The sequence below is a fragment of the Elaeis guineensis genome, chromosome 1 (genome assembly GCF_000442705.2).
Source record: "Elaeis guineensis isolate ETL-2024a chromosome 1, EG11, whole genome shotgun sequence".
Lineage (NCBI taxonomy): Eukaryota > Viridiplantae > Streptophyta > Magnoliopsida > Arecales > Arecaceae > Elaeis > Elaeis guineensis.
Window position 1 is genome coordinate 110,817,474 of NC_025993.2, and position 24,973 is coordinate 110,842,446.

Sequence of the window (24,973 nt, forward strand, 5' to 3'; positions counted from 1 at the left end):
TTAAGGACAGCAAGCAAAAAGCTATGAATGGCATAGGAGAGAGACCAAAGTTTTGGCGTGAAAGCCCTTAACCCCATCAGAAAGAACTGATAAGGAGGCTTGTTGGAAGGATTTAAGCTCATCCATGAATGAAACTACCGTATCCATGATCTGCATGAAACTTCGGCATGGTTGATGATCCTCATATTATGGCATGCTGTATGCTTCTAAGTTTACTTGGATGGGTTAGCTTTCATCTCTAAGGGTTGAAAATGTGCACACCACTACTAAAAGCAATGAAAACAGACTACATGAAAAGGAGGAAATGTTTTCTGTAGCTCATAATTTTCATTCTAATTACGTATCTACTGAAAAGATTGTGCAAGTCAAGCTGTAATTTCAATAACACACCAGGCTCTGACCAGCTTGGCATAATTCTGTGTTTTTCAGCTAATGGGTACTAACGAGAAATTACATTAAATTGGTTCTATTTTGGTTTTCATGGGACAGGAATCACGGCATTTATCTTCCTCATCATGGCAATCTTTGAACATTTACTTGGATCAAGGCCCTCTCACACATCTCAAAGAATAATCTCATCATCTCCCACAGCTTATTATTTTTCTCCTTCATTTTGTTTTGCTTGTTATTATGCATAAGTGAATTCATAGGTTGAAGCACAAAACACACTACCAACAATTGGGTACAAGGGCTTGATTAGGGATAACAACGGATCGAATAAGATTAGCCAATATCTATACCCACCCCACAATTAAAAATCCTATGTCTATTCCCATCCCGTATCTGCCTCAAATCGGGTCAAGTAGAGATGCATGTCAGATCAAATTAGGTCAAACAGATAAAAGTTGTGATAAATCCGATCAGATACATATAAATATTATAAAATAATTATAATTTTGAAAGAAAAATTTACGTTAAGATTACATCGAATCAGATTCGAAACAGAATATACCATTATCTATATCCAAACCCAGATACTAATTTGACCAGATAAAATCCATCTCATTTAGATTGGACCGGTTACCCAACAGATCGGCTACAATTACGATCCCTAAACTCAATTTGACAGTTCATCAGCTAGCTGTTATCAAAATGGGATGGCAGAAAATTCTAACTTCCAGGGGAGAAACAGATTTAGCTACTTCCAAACAGAGTATTAAAAGAAGAAAATGAATGGGAAAGAAGAAAAAACCTGAACAACTTTACGGCAGCTAAGATTCACATTGACAATAAATTACACCACACAATTAGTTACATCTGGTTTCAAAAATCTAACATGTCATGTCCATCAAGTATGAGTTATTTATCCGTGGACACAGTGCATCACAGTTCGGACCATGCAAGATCCACTATTTGTTCTCTGCTTTAGGATGTCAAACAAACATCTTAATTACACTACATGCCAGAGAACTCATTTGTCTTAGCTTTGTTTAAACCATGCGTGTACCTATAGCTAAAGAGAGAACCTCCATTTTTTCTGATAATAAATTAAACCAGTGACAAGTCCCATGATGCTTTACAAAGTAAACTGCAGCAATAACATTGTGCACAAGGCATTCAGCAGACATTTCATTAATGTTTATCAAGAACCCATCTATGAGGACAATCCATCCTGTCAATAGCAAAAACGTTGGAATTCATTTCTAGCTGCACCATAGGTTCTGCTAGGTTTAACATTTCATGATCACTGTAATTCATACCGACCCTCTTTAACCAAAATTTCTTCTAAATGGCAACTCACGAAAAGAGTGTCCTCCGAACAACATTATCTAATTGTTGTCTAGCACTTAATATCTGATATTTCACTTATCTGTCAGGTTAATAGGTGCATGGGTTTCATAAATAAATAAAATGATATCATGAGGAAAGCTTTTTCTTCCGTTTCTTTGCAGTCTTGGCTGGAGCATCACATATCTCCTTCTTCCGCTTAGAGTTGTCATCAACCTTGCTTGCTGAATTTTTGGCTTGAAGTTCCAATGCGCTCTTCACAAAGAATTTGAGCTTCCACAATGTGCTTTCACTCTGCACAAATAAAAGTTGTCACAAATTTTTAAGGTCTGATCAATAAGAATGCTTTATGAGAAGTGGGTAAAGAAAATATCTCCACTTGGAAAGAACATAGAGAATATGTTGATTTTCAACAGCAATCTCAGTTTAACATCGAAGTCAAGTACAGATGGAATGACTTAATCTGGGTAAGCACACACGAGGAACAAAAGAAAAAGGCAGCCTTATTTTCACAAGAACAATAGCAATTAAGATTCATAAAAGTATAAAGGCTGCTTCAAAAAGGAAATCTCCACAACTGAGCTCAAAAGCCCAAAAGGTGACTTCCAGTCTTCTAAGCTGCTTAGAAAACCCATTTCTCATAAAAAAGTAATCCTTGTCACTATGATTGCATATGAAGTGAACATGAAAAGAGTTTGCAGGCATAATAGAAAATCACCTGAGCATCCATATCAAAGTCCACCTCTTCAGCTGTAGCTTGGAAGCTTGGATCGTGTTGAGCAATAATATCTAAGGCCTCGTCAAGATATTCAGGGGATAAAAACCTCAGCCCCATGCAAAGTTTTCTTTTCTCATCTGCAGACATTTTTCTTCAAAAATATTTCTGGAGTTAGCCATCCATTGATCATATAAATCAACGGGACTAGTACAGAATGTATCTGATAGAGGTAGTAAATGATCACATCAGATAAGTAGTGTCAAAAATAATTATATGGAACAACACAATCTATTTTAGTTTATTTCTTTTGTATTAAACTGGCTAATTTGTTTAAAGAAAAAAGAAAATAAGAAGGAAAAAAATAATTATCAGGCAGTAAGTGGCTAGGATTTAACCGAATAAAGAGAATAAGCAAAAAGAATTCCAATACGCAAGTTGACAATGACCACCACCATCACCATCATCAGAGTCTTTCCCTATCACGCGGAATCAGTTCAAGGAGGCTCCATGGAAGAATTTAGCAGACTTTTATAACTGGAAGTCACCATGAGGTTAACTACTTAACCCTCCAACAACTTGTGCCAAATTTGTGGCCAAGCAAGAGTTGCTTCCACGAAACCAGTGTTGGTAAGTAAGGACACATACTTTATTGCTTGCAATTTGGCACCATGCAACTAGGGAGCAACCATCTACAATTACAAATTAACTTGATGGAATAAATGAATAAATTCATCAAAATAATTATTAGGTACTTTTTGGAGGAAGAAAAGGATGATTAAGTTATGGTGCTTCGGATGCATGGACGTATCAAAACACAAACAATTCTTGCTTAATACATTAACAGAGTGATTCACATTCCAGAATTGGAGAAGAAAAAAGAATACAAAATCTCTGTGATATTGTGTGGCTTGCATCCACACTGGACCCATTCTTCAAGCATAATCTTGCATGTTGTCACTCACTTTAATTGATGCCTTTCATTTACTTCTGAAATTACCTTTTCAATAAATACAATCAATTCATTATCTAGAAGCAAAAATTAATCTCATTATTTCCTTCTTACTATTGCACTGTGCTCAGGGTATGTTGGTTGCAAGGAAATCCAAGGAAAAGAATACCTGAGACTTTTTAATGAAAATGGAAAAGTTCACCAGAAAACTAGTTATAAATTTCTCAAATTTCTTTGTTTTCTTTTTCATTCCTAATAATATTAACAACAGGCCTCATCTAACGTAACTGTAATGTCCTCAAGAGTATATTAGCTGCAAGGAAATCCATGGAAAAGGAAAATTAAGACTTTCTAACAAAAATGCAATAAGTTTACTAGAAGACTAGTCATAATTTTTTCAAATTTATTAGTTTTTGAATGAAACAAAAAAATGGAAAATTAGATTTTCCAACAATATTGAGTTTTCCAAGCAGCTTTTTCTGCATCCAAAAATACCATTATGGATCATATTGTGAGGCAGTAGCAGAAACAATTTGATTTGCTTCCAAGAAACGTTTTTTTTATCCATTTCCATTCAGTGCCCTATCGAAGCATCCTGTCATGTTTTTAGCTGCTAAGGCGAAAAATCTACCAATGTAAATCAATAAACTCACGAAATCAATCATCAGAGTTCAATGATGGAGACTCACTACAAGAGCGAAAAGTAACAGGCAAAAAACATACCTGCATCTCTGGATCACTGATTCCTTGAGTTCTTCTAAGTGCAAATTGAGCTCATCAAGCTGAAAATACATCAGGGAAAAGCTTTCACATATCTATTTAATGCTCTGAAGGCAAGACCACACTTGCAGATTGAACCATTGTCCTAGAACTGGCAACTGTTTTTGCTTGGTTTGGCCATAGCCCTGGAAAAGTTCTCACTTGAAACAGAAGATTCAACAAAAGAGGTTCCTTTTGGAATCTTTCCCGCAGGCTCAGCTCATGCAATTTGAGTATTGAACTAGGGTTGAAGTAATTGGGCTATTCATTATGTAAAAAAAAATCAAAATGTAGCAGCAACTAGGTGGCATGCAATTAATAACTTCTCGGAATGAAGCATTGCTGTTGGTCTTGTGGGGGGTCAGCATCTCCTGTGGACTCGCTGGCCTTATGGGGGGTCAGTGTGTCCCGAGGATTTGCTAGGGTGCGTAACGGCCCAACTTGCCGCTCGAGCATGATCTGGTTTGATGCGGGTCAGCTCGGGTGCAAAGACCCGCATGTGCGCATGTGTGCTTATCACGGGGTTCTCTTCCTGTTAATAAAGACTAATAAACCCCACTTACCCTCAGGCAATTGCCTTTTAGGAAGTTGCTTAAGAGCTAAGGTTTTACAACTGGTATCAAAGCGATATTGCAGGTTCGAGTCTCTCGAGTGCTGCTAGGGGAGATTGTTGGTCTTATAGGGGGTCAACGTCTTCCGTGGATTCACTGGCCTTATGGGACGTCAGTGTGTCCTAAGACTCGCTAGGGTACGTGACAGCTCAACCTGCCACTCGAGTATGATCTAGCTTGATGCGGGTCAGCTCAGATGCGAAGCCCCTTGTGCGTGCCCACATACTTATCACGGAATTCTGTTTCTATTAATAAAGACTAATAAACCCCACCTTCTCTCAGGCAATTGCTTTTTGGGAAGTTGGTTACGGGCTAAGGTCCTACAATTGCATGGGAGATAAGAAACTTGTTTCTGCAGCAAGATTCACCATCTTAGTATCAAATCTCATACTGGTGCCATCTTGGTACAATGACAGTTCGCCTGGTATGGGGTTTGGTTCGATGTACCAAAATTCGGTACGCCCCTCATATTACATGCTGGTTCAGTAACAGTGTAGTACGGTAAGCTCAGTACCGACCGGTATAGCATTCCATGTTCTACAGTTTGCAATTCCATTGTATGTAGTTAGCCATCCTTAGGGATTGAAGAAGGCAAGGCAATCTAAGGTTTGCTCCTAGTTTCCCATCCAAATTCCCGATAGTTTGAAGGAAACTGATTCCAAAGACTAGTTCCTATTGTCAAAAAGCAAATCTAAACTAAATATCAGATGACAAATTTTATAATTTGAAAGAACTGCATAATCTAACTTCTCAAAATGCACCCTAAGCCAATAGAAACCATATAACCACGCATTATTATCTTCCAAGTAGAAAAATCTTTTTAACATTTTCCTATTTTCCCTTTTCTCAATCAGTTTAACTGGCAATTAAAGAAAATTGATGCACATTGCTTTAATTCCTAAACATTACATGTTTTTTATTCTTTAACAAATAGAGTACAACACCGAACCAAATAGGGTACCTGGAAGAACCACTTTGGACCATAGTATTTTGCCTCTTCAGTTCAATGATCATTCTAGTTCTAACAACAAAAGTTATGAGGCAAGGCTCCATCTTATTCATATATTCTATTTTTAACAATAAAGTCCTGATAAAAAATTCAGGAAAAAAAAAAAATAAACAAGGTAGAGGACAAGGTAAAATTGTATAAATCGAAGATGCTGTAAGATATAAAGAGAAAGCAACCAAGAATCTATTTATTCACTAGGATCGTATTCAAGGCTCAGCTCCACCTTTAAGGTACTTGCAAGTGTTACCTAGGGTGTCTGAGCGTCCCCAAGTGCCAGCATTGACAGCAACCAAAAATCTAGGCAAAGGGAAAATACAAGGAGTCCTTAGTTTTTGACACTTGTTTAACTTATTCCTTGGTTATGCTTAAGGTTACCTAAGATGTGCTAAGATAATTAACTTGCTAAATAGCTATGATAAATTTATGCATAAAGGTGACACTTCGTAAAGTTTCCAGCACTTGAACTAAGAATCACTTTCATGTAGGCTGTCAAATGAACTGACAGCTATTCTTGGCATGAGCTCACTTCGAGAAAAGCACAAATTAAAGCTAAACAAATCAAGCATGAACCAGCAAAACAAGCTCAAAACTAATTTCAAGCCAGACTAAAAATTGACCCAGCTCAATCAGGCTCAGCTCGATAAGTCTGGAATATATTTATATTACATGTATATTGTATAATACACTGTTGGATAAGGATTTAATCAATATGTTTTATTTATTCATGGCATCAATTAAATGTTAATTAAATCTTGATCTGGATCAAGCTAATAATTCAAGCTCAAGCAGAGCATGATTCAAGCTTGAACGATTACAGCTCATTTAGAGTTATCAAGCTGATCAATTTGGCTTGTCTTTAGATCTCTTTGAAATTAAGCTTGAATTAAACTTGAAATAATGGTAAACCATTTAAGCTTGATCTCAATGTTCAAGCTTGAAATTAATTTCAAACCAAGCTTGATCTATCTGCATGACACTCCAAAAAAAAGTGCAAGTATCAATACTTTTTGCTCATGAGCAAGACACCTAAAAGTGGAGTTTGCTAACATGCCATACTGTATCACGTCCAAGTTATCCAAAGGGTCAAAATTTCCAGAAATTAAAACATAGGTACTCAGAATTTTGCTAATTACAATGACATAGAGCATAGAAGCTGTTCCTTATACAGGTTAGAGTCTCTACTCAAGCCAATAGCTCAGTGGATGAGCAGGATTTTTGCAAACTTAGAGGTCAATGGAGATTGACTCTAGTTTGTCCAAAAAAATAGAAAAAGATTTCCTACATATCATCAGTTTGCTCTTCCTGCATAGCAGGTGATTGGAAAGGGATTGGAATTTTTAGCTTTACAGCCAGTAGGAAAGTTTCAAGTGTTTACCCCATTGCTTGTCTCTCTTGCCATTTTTGCAAAAACAGCCTCTTGAGCAATCTGCATATTTGCTAGTGCTTGCGCCGCTGCCTCCTCCTTTCGTATTTTTTCCTAGCCAGATACCAAAGAAAAAATGTATATTGAAGACTGAAAATAAAATACATAATATATACTTTAGTGAATGAATCCAAGTCAGCAAGAGAAGGAACAGGAGCAAAAGAGGAAGCAGGAATGAGGGCACTGAATAGACATAATGCTGTAACAAAATATAATAAACAGTAATAAAATAATGTTTTACCTCTTGAACCACTTTGGGCAATAATTGCAACCATTTTTTTTCAAATATCTCCAGCAACGTTTTGGCCATTACATGAACATGACTTCCCTCATCATTGTATGTCATTGCATTTGTGAAGACTAATATTACATCAGCATATATTTCCCGGACATTCTTATATCTGCAGCCATCCTTTGCTTCCATCTGATTTTTGATAGTACTGAAGTCCATGGGCTTCTTAATAACCTAAGATGCACCAATGTCCAAAAAATTTTTTGTAATTATTGTGATAGAAAATTAAGCAGAACAGCTCAAAAGTAATCTTTCTAAGAAAAGGAATTTTAAAATTGAACATAATTTCTAGTGATAAATGTGACAGATTCTAACAACGACAACAGCCAGAAACATCTTAAAATAAATTTGCAACTGCACTTACTTTATTTTGCTGTTCAATATATATACCAACAAAAGACAAAAATTCAGACATTAATTAATGAAATTTGGGTACAAGAAAATCTGGTGTCCAGCAGTGGGACATGACTAAAGATTCATGCTTCTTCCACTAAAATAAGGTTCAATTAAGACTTAGAAGTGGAAGAATTCAGCAGATGAAAACACAAATGTGCAATTTTCCTGGTTCTCATTAGCTGGCATTAATCTAACAGAGAAACTATCAAAAAGAAACAAAACTATGATAAACATGTTTAGATTCCTGATTTCCCACAGTATGGTGCAGTCTCCGATGGCAGTATCCTTCCATGATAAGCTTCCTGAAACCATGCTCCATATACTAGAATTTCAAGCAAACAAACAAATAAACAAAGAAGGTTGGTTCTTTAATCAATCAGGTTCCCAAGCTAAAAGCTGGATTATCTGTCCACTTATTGAGTTGGTTACATAAGACATCTCAGTTTGATTGCATTTGAACAACTTAGCAACATTACTTTGTGACAAGAAGTAATAACAATGCATTCTTACACATTTGCACAATTACATTTTAAGGCAATGCCTAAAGCATGGGCAAAAAGAAGCATTGGGCTAGTAGCTATTTTTCCAGTTATAGTATGAATACTCCCTCAGTCATTTCTATCAATAATGTTGTTGGTCTCTTCCAGATTAGACAAATTTGTGTGCAACTTCATTAACTTGAACAATCATTTTTCATGGAGCCACCAATCCACAAAAGGATTTTTCACAAATATTACTAGACAAGAGCTTGTCGGCAGACATAGGAACATGCCCGAAGCTTGGTTCCCAGGCTCGTAGATGGTTCAGCCGCACCCGGTGCCACAAAATGATTGAGAACTACGGTGGGGTTGAAATACATTTTTTTCTTTGTATTCAATAAGTATTGCATGACCAAATAATTGAAGGAGGGACGCACAGCGGGGAGGGTCCTTTTTAGTAGATGACTCATCGGGCTGTCAGAATCGTATTTAGAATGATGTGCTTCCGCTAAAATCTCCTGCTTTTTTAAGGGGTCCTAATAGGGCACACACAACGCTGTAGGATCCCTATTCAAGATCACTGCAGTTCCTCTTCAGGCAGTTGTAGGCGGAAAGCCACCTATATAATTTCAGCTCTAATTACTTCTGATCTTTCTAGAGGCATATTGTGCACTACTTCTTTGATTACAGCAACAATAATGTCACCAATATGAGCATATCGGTGATTACCAACTCCTATGATTCAAATACACATCAATTCTCAAGCCCCGCTGTTATCCACTACATTCAAAAGGGTCAGTGGAGTTGTTCTTTCAACCTACACACATCAATCATTCTCAATGTCGAGAGAAAGACGACATTCCATAAGTAGCTTAGTGTTACTGGCTTTTTGGGTTTCTGGTTTCCGAGGCTACAACCAGCTGAGAACGGGGATTCTTTGTCCACTCTTTATACTTTGACTGTCTTAATAGTTACCCACAACTAACCATGCATTCCTAGATGCATGTATGCCCCTCTAAATTTGCAGTGTGCATTCATACCATTACATTTATTTTACTTTTGTGGTTATATCCTGTAAGTCAAGCTGACATCTAGATGTCCATTTTGAGGAAAGAAGATATGAATATCACTACTTCTTTTTGCACATGTACACATATATGTGCAAAGACATACATATATATATATATATCCTCAAAATTCTCTTAACCTCAAATTCAGATAGAGATTTTTAGACAGGTCTAGATGCAAAAGGCCTCTTATATATGGCCATGGCCATCTCTCTCCCCCCTCTCCCTTCCTCTTCATCCTTACTGAGTTGCTAGACCCAACAATCACAGAATTGTAAATATGAAGCTTGCAAAGGATCCAATCTTTGTCCATCTCCTGCATCATCACCATCCCAGATCCCCCTGATTAAAGTGCGGCAAGCTACAAGATCAACCAGACATCCCTTATTATCAACTCTACCCAAAACCTTCATTGTCTTCATGGCCTTGTCTTAGCTGCAAAGAGACTGCACATATCTTGGTGAACAAATGGTATTGTCGAACAACACATGATCAAAGCCTTTCTTCAGCATTGTTTAGTTTTGAACTACATTGCCTTCTAAACTAAATGTTGCAGCTCATTTAGTTTGACATCAAGTCACTAGCTTACAAGAGTTATTAACTTTATCCCCCAGAAATTCTATTGATCAGGTAGATATCCTTCATAAAGTCCCACTAAAACATAAAATTAAAGCTAAATACTGAATCTAAAGCTAACAAAACTAAGAAATAAATTAAAATCCAACAAACAAAGACCCTAGAATTCCAATCAGGCCATTTGATATCACCAGGTTTTAATATCCATACTGCTTAAAGTGTATCATAATACTTGCTCTTCTGCCTAATATTGGCACTTTTATCCACATACAGCAGCATCACACAAATACAAATAACAGATCCATTTATCTTCTTCCAACAGCTGTGAAACATTATGATTATTTAACGTGCATACCCTCCAAGAGTGTGAAATAGAGTGAGAGGTTCATTTAGCACATGAATTTCTGCGTTATCTGCATCTCACATTATAAGGCTTTGTCATGATGCCAAGCCTCAGACATGAGATACAGCAAACTCCAAGCAAGCCTTTTCAAAATTCCAAAAATGGCACATCATATCCCTCCATTCTTTTCAAATTAATATCATAATAACACCACATATTACCCAATCAAAGACCATCCTTTTCCAAGTGAGATCACAACAAACAAATCAAACATCACTGTATAAGATTACAACAGAATGCTACTGAGTGCTGATACTGTTATCAAACAGACAAATCCCCATCCATTCACTAATTCTTTGTTTAAATTCATAAATTCACTTGATTTTCAAGTGAATGCAAATCTCACAACACATCTGAACATTTTAGTATGTGCATATACATAGTTAACTTTAGGTGGAATTTGCCAAGTTTGGTAGTCATATTATCGTAGCCCCAAAAAACATTGGAAAACATGAATAAAGAAATAAAAATGTAGCACAAGGCTAACCATCAATTGAATTTTTGGAGTTGGGTTTAAATGTTTATGTTAACAATCAACAATAAGAAAGTGAGGGAATTAAAGGAACAAGAATATGCAAAATCTGTAATAAAGATGGGACCAGAAGCTAAAGTTGTGCAGCAAAGATTTAATCTGAAACTCCACTTAACCATTTCATACAAGTGCTTAATAATGGTGATAATTTATGAAAAAAAGCCATTATACCATCACCAAATTTTGTTCCAAAATGCTTTTTCTTCTTTAAAGCTTTGAAGATTAAAATATGTTCATGACATAATTCTGAGAGGAAAGTTTACTCACATGATGAAAGTATTATAATGGAAGTAGCAATAGAAATGAAAAAATGAAAAGAATAAGGGAAGAAAGAAAAATCTAACTCTTGATGACATCCAGATGAAAATCTAGTTCTTGTATATGTCCTTAACTTGGATCCTCTTGTAGGTTTTGTATTGCATCTTTACATATTCAACAAAAATAGTATAGTGATTTTCTGTTCTAACTTTTAATGCTTATTATTATGGTTTGTGCAACAAAAGCTAAAGGCATACATTACAAAAGTGAGTAGCAGAAATCAGATCTAGGTTGAAGGGTCCATACAATAAAAATTAAGTATTGGAAACCTGAATGAGAATGACAGAAAAAATTCCGAGATGCTCACTTATGATAGAAGTCAGATGAATCACAACTCAATTTGATTATATATATTGTATATATTTTTTTAAAAAAAATTACTGCACAGTCTGCACATACCATTTGAAAGTCAACTAGCATTTAGTGCTTCATGAGTATGTCACAATTGACAGGCCTTGGACATGATCATATTCATAACCAAAAGCACAGGAGACAACGTAGATATTTTTTAAAAAAAAAGAAGTGTCGAACAAATCAATCTCGAACAGGAGGTCAAAGAGAAGCAAAAACTTTACCTCATAGTAATCATGGAGACCAAGAGCTTCAACTTGGACAGGTTTCATAAATGGCCAAGCCCACTTGTGTTGTGTTATCTGGAAAAATGCATATTTCTTACAAACAATAAGTACCTGATGTAGTAGTAAAGAAATCCTAATATAAGTAATGCATTCAACGCAAAGGGGTACAAATATAAGGAATGTATTCAACATTGGTAAGTGATTACTACAAAGAATTATGAGCCATAATTAGACAATGGCTGGTGAAGGATACTTCTGAGATTTCGGAGGTAACTGAAGCTTAAAAGGCAATCTGAACCTAATGAAAATATGAGGACTTTGTTCTTGCCTTTTGGATTATAAATCTCCCAAATGGATGGGGAAAATCACATTTGAAAAGATGACAAGCTGCGTTTCATGAGTAGCGTACCTTTTAAATATCAATATGTGCAAATAAAGGGTTGCATTATTACAATGTGAAGTACAATTATTAGGAATGCATTCAACATCTGGAAGCGATTATGTGACTACAAAGAAATATGAGTCAAATTTTAGACAATGGTTTGTGAAGGATGCTTATCAGGATTTCAGAGGTAACAGAAGCTTAAAGCATTGTGAAGCTAGCAGAAAAGGTGGCAACTTTGTTCTCACCGTTCTTTTCAATCTTATGTCACTCCTTTCTTCTACTGCCCGTCTTTATGCATCATAAGCCACTGTTCATACTTCATAGCTGCAGCATCACATGTTGATCCTCTTCTTTCTTTAGAACAGTAAGTTATAATTGGTTATAGCATATTGCTTACACTTCTTAGAGGGATACTAGGAAGATATGCCCTAGAATTGCAACCACAATGCCTTGCCTTCTGATTAGGGGCGGCTTATTGTATTTCAATTAGGAAATATGATTAATGCAAAAGTCTTGGTGTAATCAAAGCCCTTAATTTGTGTGAAACCTTTTGCAGCAGGCCTAGCTTTGTATCTTTTAATACTAGCATCAGAGTGATATTTGATCTTGTAGACCTATTTGCAACCAATAGAAATTTTGCTAGGGGGCAAATTAGTTATTGTCCAAGTATTATTGGCCTCTAGAGCTTGGATTTCTGCGGCCATGGCGTCCCTCCATTTGGATTGCTCATGGGCTTGGGTGAAACAAGTGGGCTCGTCTCAATGGATATAGAGGTAAGAAAGGCTTTGTATTGATTAGAGAAGTAGTCATAAGTAAGGTGATAAGAGATAGGGTGATGGGTGCTGGAAGCAAATGAGGAAGATGATTGATCGGATAAAACCGCATCACAATAGAACTCATTAAGATATCAGGCATGTTTTTGGGCCCACCAGGGCGGGGGCCAAGACATCACTTTGCTTCTCATCCACATCCTTGCTGCTCCCTTTTTAAGACTAGCTATTGTTCCTGGCGCTACTGGTACCCTTTTTCTATCTTTTTTCTTTTTTAGGAAATTCATTTTTATCTTTCCCTCTTATACCATCCATTCTTAGGATAAGGAGGTTTTTTTGTGGCAATTTAAGAAATGAGACTTTAAAAATAAGAGACAAGAAGAATGATGGATCTTCGTGTCCAACACTGGGTTAGGAGTCCATCATCCACTCAATATGACTATCCTCCAACAGAACAGGATCCCCAATCCACCATCATCACCCCCACAGCATCAAACTAAAACATGTGCATCAGATCTGCAAAAATTATGAAATACTTGGGTAATATCCAGACCAGTTGGTTTGACCTAAAGTACGCCTAACACAAACACAGACAATGGCATGGCTCTTAAATTAAACATGACTTTGCAAGAAGAAATTCTAAGATATTGAAAGAATCTGATGCTGAGGCACACTCCCACACCCAGCACACAAACCCAAGTCATGTACCACAGACAATGATGCACAGTACCCTTTTGTTACAACATTGTAAGTGAAATAAGATTAATCAACAATCCTATGAGAAAATCAAGCCAACACGCACAGTCTAGTTCTCTTTTCTAATTTCGTTCCAGATGGTTGAGATCCACCTAGTCATCACCACTTCCCCTGACCATCACTCTCAGATTTCTGTAGCCCTTTGCCACAAAGTGCATCAATCAGATAAATTACACCTCTAATTCCTAGCCTCCTTACTTCTTGGCCCAACACATGATAACCTATCCTTTTATTTAAGTAGGTTTTCTATCACAATCCCAATGAACAAAAACAATAAACAAGAAACAAAATAGGATTTTCACATTAAATTATCTAATTGTGAAGAGGTTCTAACAAAGTAATACATTGTACTTCTCATCATGCACAAATACATTAGAGGTTGAAACTACTCTGTCTCATTGTAAACTCCAGTTGATGGCAATATAATAAACCAACATAAAACAATGAACACTTGATCAGTATATTTCTGGAATCTTCATAGGCACTTGTTTATTTGTATCATTTATTTAAGACAGTCATAATCAAAACGTCTAAATCTTTAGCCTAGCTTATCGTCTCTAGAACTGACCTATTGTGTTTACATGCATCTAAAAACAGGCATGAAAATGGTTTTCCATGCAAAGAGAATAAAAATTCAAAAAGCTCCCCAAGCAGCTAATTATTGATCATAAACTGCATAAAGACCATCAGTTTGATAAATTCTAAGCTTATAAATCTTTTAAACGTTCATAGCAGAACACATAGCTTCCAGGAAAAGAGACAAGAACTTAACTTGCCTGCTTCAATATCGTGCCAAACCGACGCATAAGCTCCTGCATTGTTATCGAGCGAACCACTTCCTTTCGACGCCCATCCACCTGCTTCTTAGCATTACTGTTTCTTCCACTATTATTTACCATGTTAATGTGATTGTTAATCCCAAAAGCTTTCTCCTTTTCTTTATCCTTCATGACCGAGCTCCCCTTCCAATTATTGGACGGCATCTTACGCGCATAGAACTGCACGATCTCATTCACCTTTTGCTCCAGCTGCAAACCAATCACATATTAATACAAAAACAGAGGGGAAAAGGAGGTTTTCCCTTTCTTGTTCGATTAAAATCCGATTAGGTACCATGAGATAATAGATTACAGAAACTAAAAGTGGGGTGGAGGGAAGGGGAACGAATGGAGGGTGGCGAGACCTCATCGGCCTTGGAGGTTAGGTCATCGACGCGATGGCTGAACACTTCCACGAGCCCGTCCCGGTTCCCAGATTCCACGGCCGCGCCGCCGGCCCCAGCATCGTTTCCATTCTCATTTGGCGGTGGGAGCGGCAGCGGCGGTGGTGGCGGAGGAGGAGCCCCGTCCTCCGCCAGAACTGATGATGCCTCCATCTTCTTATCCATGAGAAATTCGAGAAATTTATATCAGATTGAATTCATATAAATTTAAGAAAATCTATATGGTAGGGTAGAAATAATCCAAGATTTCGGGCGAATGGGCGAAAAACCTCTCTAAAACCCTTCGATCCTCTTCTTCTTCTTCGCCGGTTGGATGAATCCAAGGGTTTTCAACAAGGAACAGAACTCTTCTTCTGCGCGAGTGCGAACGCGCGAGTCACGTCCAAGAATCACGAGTGCTGCTCTCTTTTTCTTCTTGGTAAAGCAATTGAGTCTAAATCAGAAAATAAAATATAAGAAAAATTGAAAAAAAAAATAGTTCATGTGTCATTGATCATCCAAATCATATCATATGAAAGAAAAACAGAAGCCATTCTCTAGCAATCATGTAAAGCTTACTGTCAACGATTTTTCTTCAGGAACAATATAAGAAGTTTTAAGATATTTTATGATGTATAACAAACTTTCCCACACAACTCCCAACTTAGTTGGAACTATTTCATAAAATTAACTCCACAGTAGGACTAAAACCCGATTCGGGTCGGATATTAAAATATTTATATTTATTTTATCTAATAAATTAAATATAAATATAAATATAAATATTATTTAAATAAAAAAATTATATTAATATTTATTTTAAACATACAATTCGGATATTAAAAATATAAATATAACTTAAATAATTAAATTTTATAACTACAAAATCAAAAATATTATTAAATAAATAATAAATTAAATTAATAATATATTTATAAAATTATATATTTTTTTAAAAAATAAAAAAAAGTTTTATATAAAATTATATAATACTATATGTAAATTCGGATATTCAGATATGGATCGAATAGTTGTTTATTCATATTCATATTTTTTTTTTAAAATAAGAATATGGATACGGATATTAATCGGATCTTCAAAATTCTGTTCATATCTGAATTGATTCAGATATGAAAATAATCTGAACAGATAATATTCATATCACTTTCATTCCTATGATTATTAGGCACAAACTGCCACTAACGCACCATTTGGACTACTTATAACAAAACTGATCCCGTTAAACTCATCTTTATTATGAATACTCTGGTTAAAATTGATTTTGAAGAAACCAGAAGGATAGTGTCTCCTATAAAAATAAATCCATTGAGAAGGTACAAAATTTATGTAGTAGGAAACATAATCCTTTGCCCTCACAGGTTTCTTTAAAGATATTGCGTAAACAAATTTTTAAGCTAACAAGGTAGCTTTCATCAAAACCAATCTAAGGCTGCAACGAACCTTTTGAAAGATATGATCATTTCTAGCCAATCAAAACTGATGAGCCACGTACAACATGATTGTTTTTGATAATTTTTTCTTTAATTCTCTAAATAAATTGATCGATAAAAAACAACTATGCATTAGCTGCACTAGTAAGAGGAGCCTATCGCCAAATTACATTGCGATACTACAATTCAAGATAATATGAGAAATAATTACAATGATATGGAATGTGTAACCCTCTATAGACTACAAGCTACAAGGGAGCCGGTGCTATGCAATCTTCCGCAAAAATAATGCAATTCTTAGATAAGTGTTAAGCTTCCAAATCCAACCAAAACTATATGCAGCCACAGCTTCAGGCATCAAAAGCTTGTAAAACTCTGAAACTCTTGACTGTCACTCCTACAGGTCCCCATCCCAATCTATCAATACTGCCCTCTGCCAATGTTGGAATTGAAATGATCCTATTCGCCAAATCATCAGAAAATTTCTGCCTTATTAACAATTGATTCCACTTCTTTTCACCCTCTACCAAAAGATCCTTCATTTTAAGCCTTTATAAGACACTAAAATCCATAGGTGCAGGCCACTGAGCCGATGGAGTGGAAGATATCTATAAATCCTGAACAACATTTAAGATTGGAAGACACCAACCAGATAAAGAACATATTTTTTTTCACATGGAGGAACCATTTTGTATACAAATTGCATAAGATGGAAAAGACCAAACTCCATATTTTGCTCTGATGAATGAAACCCATAAATCATCTCTCATCAACATCAACTCATCAACCTTGCCGCATATTTGGCTATCAACACCTCACTTCTAACAACGGAGGAAGAAATCCAAAGCTCCATTACCGACAGACTAACAAACACAATCCCAAGATAACAAATGCACCCATCTTGAAGCCCCTAACGAGCACCATAAAAAAATTCCTGATAGCTACTTATAGTTCATATAAATAGGAAGACATAAAAACAAACTTATTCAAGATTATCCTGCCCATCACAGACAAAGCTCTCAATTGCCAACCCTCTAACCGCTTCATAAATTGTTGAACCAACCTTGATCGTCCACCGAAGACAATCTTTTACCTGACATGGATAACCCCTTACAAACCCAAGTAATCCATTGTCTCGACAAGGTATTAACCTTCGGACCGAATCTAATAGAAATTTTTTTCAGGGTTCACTCATTGTCCAAAAACTTTGCAATGAGCATCAATAATCTCTGTTAGCACCCTGACATTGTTTAGATCAAGGCCAGAGCCTTGTTTATAGAGGTGACGTATGAAGGACAGTCGAACCGGGTTGGTTTGGTTTGGGTTGGTATTATGGCAACCCAGGATGGATCAAAGCCCGATCTAACCCACCAGAGCTTGATTCATCTTGAATCTGAGCAAGATTTGTTTGAAACCAATTTCAAGCTTGAGCTCTAAGATCAATCTTGATTTATTTATCAATATTTCGAGCTTTATTCAAGCTTAATTTCAAACCAAGTCGCATGTGAGTCTAATTGACCTACTTGATTATTATAATCGAATTAAAAGCAATTCTAACTTCAACCAATCTTGGTGAATCAAAGCTTGTTCAAATTTGATTTCAAGCCTGGATAAAAAATTAATTGATTCATACTATGATTAGAGCTTGACTCAAGCTTGAAATCGATTTTAAGCCTTTTTTGGATTAAGTTCAAGTTTTGTACGTCTAGTTCCTGATGGAGCTTGATTCAAACTTTGCTCAGCCAAAGTTCAAGCCGCTTGGTTTGTTGGATAACATGACCCATCGGCTGGTCATCCACAAAGTACCAAGTTGCAGCCTGGGCCAAGCCAAGGTTCTCATCTTGGCCAATATACACTAATACATCCTAGTATCTCAAGTTAATACAATATTAATTTGATCAGTTGAAATTATTTAATGCATTATGTATGGTATATTATATAATTAAATGATAGAGAAATGTTAGCCAGGAATCACTGACACAAACAGGAATTTTTGTTTCACCATACAATGCACATCTGCTAAACCTTTTGCATAGAAGTTAATTTGATTAAATTTTAAATTAAATATATACGAACAAAAGATCATATGTTGCCAAAATAACAATTCAATGATGTGTAAAATGATAGTTTGGATTAAGTAGAAAGAGATTAGGATTGCTGGGTAAGAAGAACAGCAGGCAATCATATCCTGCCTAAGAGCAGTAAGAGGACCAAGTTAAGAGTGGGAAACAATTTCCTGAAGAAACCTAATTAGAGGAATTTACAAAAATAAAAAAGTTGACCATATTTCAATAGCATAGAGTAGGTATGTACATTGATTGAGTTCAAGCCTGATTGGAGAACATGTAAGTGCATCAATAGATGGACGCTACTTTTTGTTTCCTATGTTTCCCAACACAAGGACATACAAACAGGCAGCTCAAGAACCCCACGAAACGATAAGCATGCAAATTTAATCCATCAGTCATTAAATTCAATGAGGCCTTTCCTGCTATCAATACCTGCAACTTTTCCTGAAAAAACACTTTTTCCCACCAATTTTCTGGATGAGGACAAACAAGTTCTTCATACATGCCACCATCAGTATCAATCAACAAAATAGATTTGGAAATGTTAGAAAATGAAAAGTCATTACTTGCAGGACAAGTGAATTAACAGAAAAAGCTTCAGCATCTCCAACAAATGGTGGTTCAGAAAATTTTCAGCAAATTTTCCGTCAAGCAAGTTCAATTTTTTATTCTGTAGATCAGATTTTCCAAAACATCATCATCACTCCTTTCGAAACATTCTAATTTAACTTTTGACTTGTATGAAAGGCAAAAATGGATCCCTTGTTCATTTCCTCAATCTGGTCGTGCTTTCCACATTCAAGTCCTGAAGGTTCAACAACAGCTCATCTGAATTCAAGAACACCCGGTTAGCAGAATTTGCAATTGTATGTGCCACTTCCCTTGCAGCTTCAATCTGTCTTAAAGCCAAAAATGCTGGATTGCTTGCAATTGCCTGACCTATAAGCTCAGCACTCTTGGCCTCACCCTGATAACATGGTAGGCAAGAAAAAAATAAGTACAAAGGGATGCATAAGAAGTCCACAAATATACTTCTGTTTATAAGAGATTACAACCCATATATAGGCCACCATGCCATCTGATTTGCCCAGAGACAAGGAAAAAAAACACAATCATAACATGCTCAAAAGAAAGAATCTTTGAGATGCATGCCCATCAATGCTTTCTTTTATAAAATATAAAATCAGTTGTACCCAACTTCATAAAGTTCAATCCTATCCTGCGCTTTGTACATATAGCAACAGCATGCAAAAGAGCAGCTGATCAACCCAAGCATCATACAGAACATAATTAAAAATGGAAGGAACCTTGGCCTGAGAAACTGGATGAATGAATTATCATAATATATTAGCAGTAGTCTGATAACACTTTGATCTATTAGGGTTCTTCTCAACTATGCATAACCCAGAAGGAAAAAAAAAATGAAGAAAAGAATGAGAAGAAAGAAAGGACTGCATCACAGAGATGCATATGGATACTTCAGTGTTAGCGCTGCATGGTTAAATCCTGTGCAAGGATCTTCTAACAGTTAACCCATTTTCGTGTGTAGATTGATACTGGCTGACAAACTGACAAGTAGCCTAATATAGAGATATAAGTACATCTCATTTACTGGTAGTTCCTGACCATCAAAAGGTAGAACTTTGCAACCAGTTGGTGCAGCAACATATTCACCAGGTGGGACCAGCAAGGGAGCAAGTGCCATACAGGTCACAACTGATATCTTGTACCAATTTGTTCCTAGATCTTTCACAAATCAACAACTCAAATTGAAAAACCAAAAAAAAAAAAAATCAAGGACCATGGTCAGCAGAAAAAACCATACTGTTAAGGGCTCAGTCTATACTACCTATTGGTTGGACACAAGCATGTAAAGAAGGCAGAAGATAGAAGTTCAACTTTAACAAGAGAAAGTCTTTGTGCACGACATGCCGTGCAATAGGAGTGTACTGCCCAATAATATTGAAACACGTAGCGCACTTAGATGGGACAGACATTAAATACCGCTCAACTTTTTTCTTTCTCCAATTTTCAGTGACGAAAATGCCCTTTCCTCCATAGAATAAAGAAAGAACAATATTATTACTTTTTGATGTCTTATATGACTTTCCGTAAATATATATGACGTCTTGGACCATATATATGACTTCCTATATATTTATGACATCCTGAACAATCTATATGGCTTTCTGATATCTTGTATGACTTTCTGAACAATATATATGACTTTCTATGAATATACATGACATCCTGAACAATATATATGACTTTCTAATGTGTTATATGACTTTTTGTGAATATATATGACATTCTGAATAATATATATGGCTTCCTAATACTTTATATGACTTTCTGTCATATATATGACATCTTAAATAATATATATAACTTTCTGTGAATATATATGACATTCTGAAATCATATATTGTTCAGAATGTCATATGTATTCACAAGAAATCATATATTGTTTAGGATGTCATATATATTCACAGAAAGTTATATAAGGCATTAGAAAGTCATATATATCATTTAGGATGTTATATATATTGTTCAGGATGCCATATATATTCACAAAAAGTCATACAAGATATCAGGAAGTCATATATACTATTCAAGATGTCATAAAGATATAGGAAGTCACATATATCATTCAGGATGTCATATATATTCATAGAAAGTCATACAAGACATCAGAAAATAATAACAATGTTCTTTCTTTGTTCTATGGAGAGAAGGATATTTTCGTCACTTAAAATTGAAAAAAGAAAAAAGCTGAATAGCATTAAATATCAGTCCCATCTAAGTGTGCTACGTATCTCAATATTATTGGGCGGTGTGCTCCTATTGCACCGTACGCAGTGCACAAAGAATTACTCTTTTAACAATTGTTGTATATGATGCATGGGCTACCAACTACAATGACAGTTGAAAAAAGTTTTTGAGACTTAGAAGACTGACATATAAGTCAAGCTCACCTGTGCTCTAATAATGGCACTTCTCTTGTCTTGCTCAGCCTTCTCTACAATGAACTTGGCCCGCTCAGCTTCTTGTGCTGCCACCTGTTTAGCTTCTATTGCATGCGTAAACTCTTTTCCAAAGCTCAATGCCGTAATAGACACATCATCCAATGCAATATTGAAGTTTGCAGCCCTCTCAGTCAATATCTTCCGTATTTCCCTACTTACAGCCTACAAGATATGATTAATTTCTCCAAGCATTCTTTTCATGAATTGCATGCTAATTATTTTCTTATGTATAATTACAATATAAACCACAGCAAATTACAATGTATGGAAAATTTTTTAATGAGTTTGTGTCAAAATACCTCTCTTTGTGTGATCAGCTGGCTGGCATTGTATTTTGCTACAACAGCCTTCAACGTTTCATGGATTATTGATGGCAGAACCCTTTCATTGTAATTCTCTCCAAGAGTACGGTATATTGTAGGCAAATGATCGGGCAAGGGTCGAGTAAGAACCCGAAGACCGATTTTTACCTAAGCAAGAAATACATGTTTCAGCAACCATAATAGCAGAAATACTGATAAGAATAGGAAGAAAAGGTAAAAAGCACACACATGTAGATATGACTGATCACATGTCAGTATGTAACTTCAAGCATAAATTGATGAAACTGCCATTTAGTTAAGATATTCTTCTTGATCAATCATGACACATCATTACCTACATCTATCCACCTAATATTTGGTTAAATCACATGAATGAAGTTAGCAGTAACTAACACATGAAGTGGCAGTGTTAAGGTTACAATCTCAACAGAAAAAAAATTAGCATAAATATATGAGATAGAGAGAAGAGAAAGATGATATGATATGTGAAGCATTGAGAGAAGGTTAAGCCAACAGGGTAATCTTCATGAGCAACAAGATATGTAACATATTTTGGATGTCTTCTGCCCTAAAAAAAAACAATACAACAGAAATATTCATAGATGTTGTTCCGCCTACTCCACCAAAAAACCAATTTAAAAACCAAAATCAAGCTGATTTGGCATCAAATAAAATAAAGGGAAATTATCTTTTGTCTTCACCTATAATTCAGTATCTGGAAAAAAAATCAAATGTTTCAGATTTTAAAAAGGAATGAAACTAAGCAAAGCTATTCAACAGGATAAACCAGTGTAAGTCATGGCCATTGGCAAGCAAAAAACTGTAAAATAAAATATGTTTGATAAAGTTATAACTAGATCACAGATTTGCTAATGATCCAAATAGCGGCACTGGAGAGTAAGTTGTGATGATTGGGAGTTGGGACATTGTCACACTGTAAGCATTCTAGAAAACAAAACCTTATGTCAGCTGTCAAATCTCAATGAAACATAGTAGCTCACCAAAATCAACATCAGTAAATACCACAGACTCCCTGCATAATGAGCCTGGATATGGATAAATACAGAACACTTACAAGCCACAAAATCCCTCAGCTGGAGGGACTTATAGAAAGCTTTAATCTCCATGGAACAGTTCCTAACCAGCTCATCAAGCCCCACATTGACATGAGTATTACCAAAGTTAAGCTTAAGAGAGACACTCAAGGGTGACACCCAACATGCCCCAATGTAGTGAAAACTTTATAAGTGCTCACATGCAAATTGTTCAACATTCATGTGCATGTTGAATAGCTCAAAGTGGTTAAATTTCAAACTCATCTCCAATTTAAGTTCATCTCTAATAAGTTGCTCTCCATCCATAAAAGCAAAAAGATCACCAAGCAACAAATACTACTTCCATCATTTCTGAAAGTAAATCCAATGTTTGTTCCAAGAATGCTAAGGTCATTGCACAATGTAGAACAAAGAGTCAAGATTGCAAGTTAACACGTGCATAACCTGCAGTACAATCATTAGTGTGTCCAGTGGGATGAAGCATCAACTACTCCAAAAAAGTCCAAATTCAGTAGTTAAAGATTAGCAGTGGCCACATACCAATAAAATGTAGATTACACAAAGCAGTGATTCAAACGTCAGTTGCATGGGTGAAAAGCAATTATACCATTTGCAGATCGCGACTACCAGAAGTGCTCTCCACAAGATGGGGACGGGCACGAACATCATATATGATAGGTCTCTCAAACCATGGGATAATCAAATGAGTCCCTTCCGGGTAAACCTGCATATAATCTCTGTTTAGATACTGTAACCAAAATTATAAACACAAAGTCCACCACAACCATGCAGCGTCAACTTTATAAATTCTCATTTGATATAATGAGAATGTTGCAGAGTAAATGCCTTTAAATACTCATGAATCCAAAAAAAAAAAATCTTAAAAGAGAGCTGCATACTAAAAATATTTATGTTTTGCCCATGACATATTATACAAACTTAACTATCATGAGAACCACTCAGAAAATCACCTAAAAAAAGACCATTCAGCATGAAGTGGTATATCCGCAGCGAACCTGATATGTTTATGGATCAAATACGCACCAGCTATAACAATTTGCAATTTACCATGCATATATAGGAAATGAACACTGTATCCAAATTACTTGAGAAAAAAAAATTATATTTATGAATCTGTGAGCGCATACGAATACAAGTACCATTCCATCATCCATAATACATTTACAAAACTTAAAAGGGGCATTTTCTTCAAGCATTGGATAATACAGAAGCATGAATCAATCCAAAAATTAAAAACAATTCAGCAACAAATATAAAGGATTTCGAACCTTTTCCTTGATGCCATAGATGCGGTTGAAGACGATGGCGCGGTGGCCACCGTCGACGTTGTAGAGGCTGTTAAGGGCCGCGTAGACGCCAGCGCCGCCGAGAAGCGTCACCTTGATGAGCCTCGCCGCCGAGCCGGCCCCCGGGACCTTCGGAACCTTAGCGTTCTTAAAATTCATCTCTCGTCCTCCGCTCCACCTCAAACCCCCAAAAAATCCAGAGAACAAGAGAAGACAGAGAGCAAGAAATCGAGGGTTTGCGGTAAAATGGAGATTGAATTCCTACCGAAGGAGAGAATTTGGGAGGAGGAGGAGGAGAAGCGGCGGCGTCGGTGGATAGTTTGGGTTTTAAGGCGACGATGTCCGCTTTTCTCGTTGGCTTGGGGTTTTAGTAGGAGCAAGCGGGCTTTGGTTAGAACTGGGGTAAAAGAGATGCATGGACGGCTTGGACTTGTTGGGTCAGGGGGACTTGATCAAATGGCCACAAGTTGGGTGCACCCTTTTTTTTTTTAATTTTTTTTAAAAAAAATTTGGATGAGGTTTAGTATGGAATAACGACCGTACCGTAAAATTGAAGCAAAAATCGCATGAGATCATCGTCACAGTTGTTGGTGCACTAAATCAAGCTCCAACAACGTGGTGTCATTATTTGAGATCAAGAAATTATCAATCTCAAAGCATCAATAGCTACTTTGTTTGATGATTGAATGTTGAAGTCGGCTATTTGCTGACCTGAATCTTGATGCCATGCATGATTGAGGCAATTAGTATCTTAGCTGATAGCAGCTTATTTTATTCTGGTCTTCTTTCATC

At 36.2% G+C, this 24,973-nt stretch overlaps 2 protein-coding genes across 6 annotated transcripts; both read right to left on the reverse strand.

Annotated features, from left to right (window-relative positions):
* Positions 1-1,542: 1,542 nt before the first annotated feature.
* On the reverse strand, positions 1,543-15,656 carry LOC105038518 (transcription factor GTE1). Of its 5 annotated transcripts, none has more exons than XM_010914347.3 (10): positions 15,530-15,656; positions 15,241-15,404; positions 14,933-15,124; positions 14,526-14,777; positions 11,836-11,913; positions 7,439-7,663; positions 7,150-7,251; positions 4,119-4,177; positions 2,447-2,597; positions 1,543-2,022 (listed from the first exon to the last, which is right to left on the reverse strand). In XM_010914347.3, the coding sequence occupies exons 3-10, from the start codon at positions 15,122-15,124 to the stop codon at positions 1,858-1,860; spliced, it is 1,224 nt and encodes a 407-aa protein (XP_010912649.1). In that variant the 5' UTR covers positions 15,241-15,404; positions 15,530-15,656; the 3' UTR covers positions 1,543-1,857. The 5 variants fall into 5 exon arrangements, with proteins under 5 accessions (XP_010912649.1, XP_073115755.1, XP_073115760.1 ...); XM_073259654.1 differs by having other exon boundaries at positions 11,836-11,949; XM_073259659.1 differs by having other exon boundaries at positions 11,836-11,949; positions 14,933-15,127.
* A 3,356-nt stretch (positions 15,657-19,012) lies between these two features.
* Positions 19,013-24,499, reverse strand: LOC105038519 (prohibitin-1, mitochondrial). The gene is made up of 5 exons (XM_010914349.4): positions 24,164-24,499; positions 23,482-23,598; positions 21,796-21,966; positions 21,446-21,658; positions 19,013-19,437 (listed from the first exon to the last, which is right to left on the reverse strand). The coding sequence occupies exons 1-5, from the start codon at positions 24,338-24,340 to the stop codon at positions 19,237-19,239; spliced, it is 879 nt and encodes a 292-aa protein (XP_010912651.1). The 5' UTR covers positions 24,341-24,499; the 3' UTR covers positions 19,013-19,236.
* Between the last annotated feature and the right edge of the window lie 474 nt (positions 24,500-24,973).

What these genes read in the sequence shown, in the direction of transcription:
- LOC105038518 (XM_073259654.1), bottom strand. Translation starts at nt 15,124, where the DNA reads ATGGAGGCATCATCAGTTCTGGCGGAGGACGGGGCTCCTCCTCCGCCA. An exon ending in GTCTCCATGATTACTATGAG is followed by an intron (nt 7,664 to 11,835) that starts GTAAAGTTTTTG and finishes GGTGCATCTTAG; the next exon opens with GTTATTAAGAAGCCCATGGA. An exon ending in TGCCCAAAGTGGTTCAAGAG is followed by an intron (nt 7,252 to 7,438) that starts GTAAAACATTAT and finishes GTATCTGGCTAG; the next exon opens with GAAAAAATACGAAAGGAGGA.
- LOC105038519 (XM_010914349.4), bottom strand. Translation starts at nt 24,340, where the DNA reads ATGAATTTTAAGAACGCTAAGGTTCCGAAGGTCCCGGGGGCCGGCTCG. An exon ending in GTAGTCGCGATCTGCAAATG is followed by an intron (nt 21,967 to 23,481) that starts GTATAATTGCTT and finishes TTTCTTGCTTAG; the next exon opens with GTAAAAATCGGTCTTCGGGT. An exon ending in GTGCCATTATTAGAGCACAG is followed by an intron (nt 19,438 to 21,445) that starts GTGAGCTTGACT and finishes CCATGTTATCAG; the next exon opens with GGTGAGGCCAAGAGTGCTGA.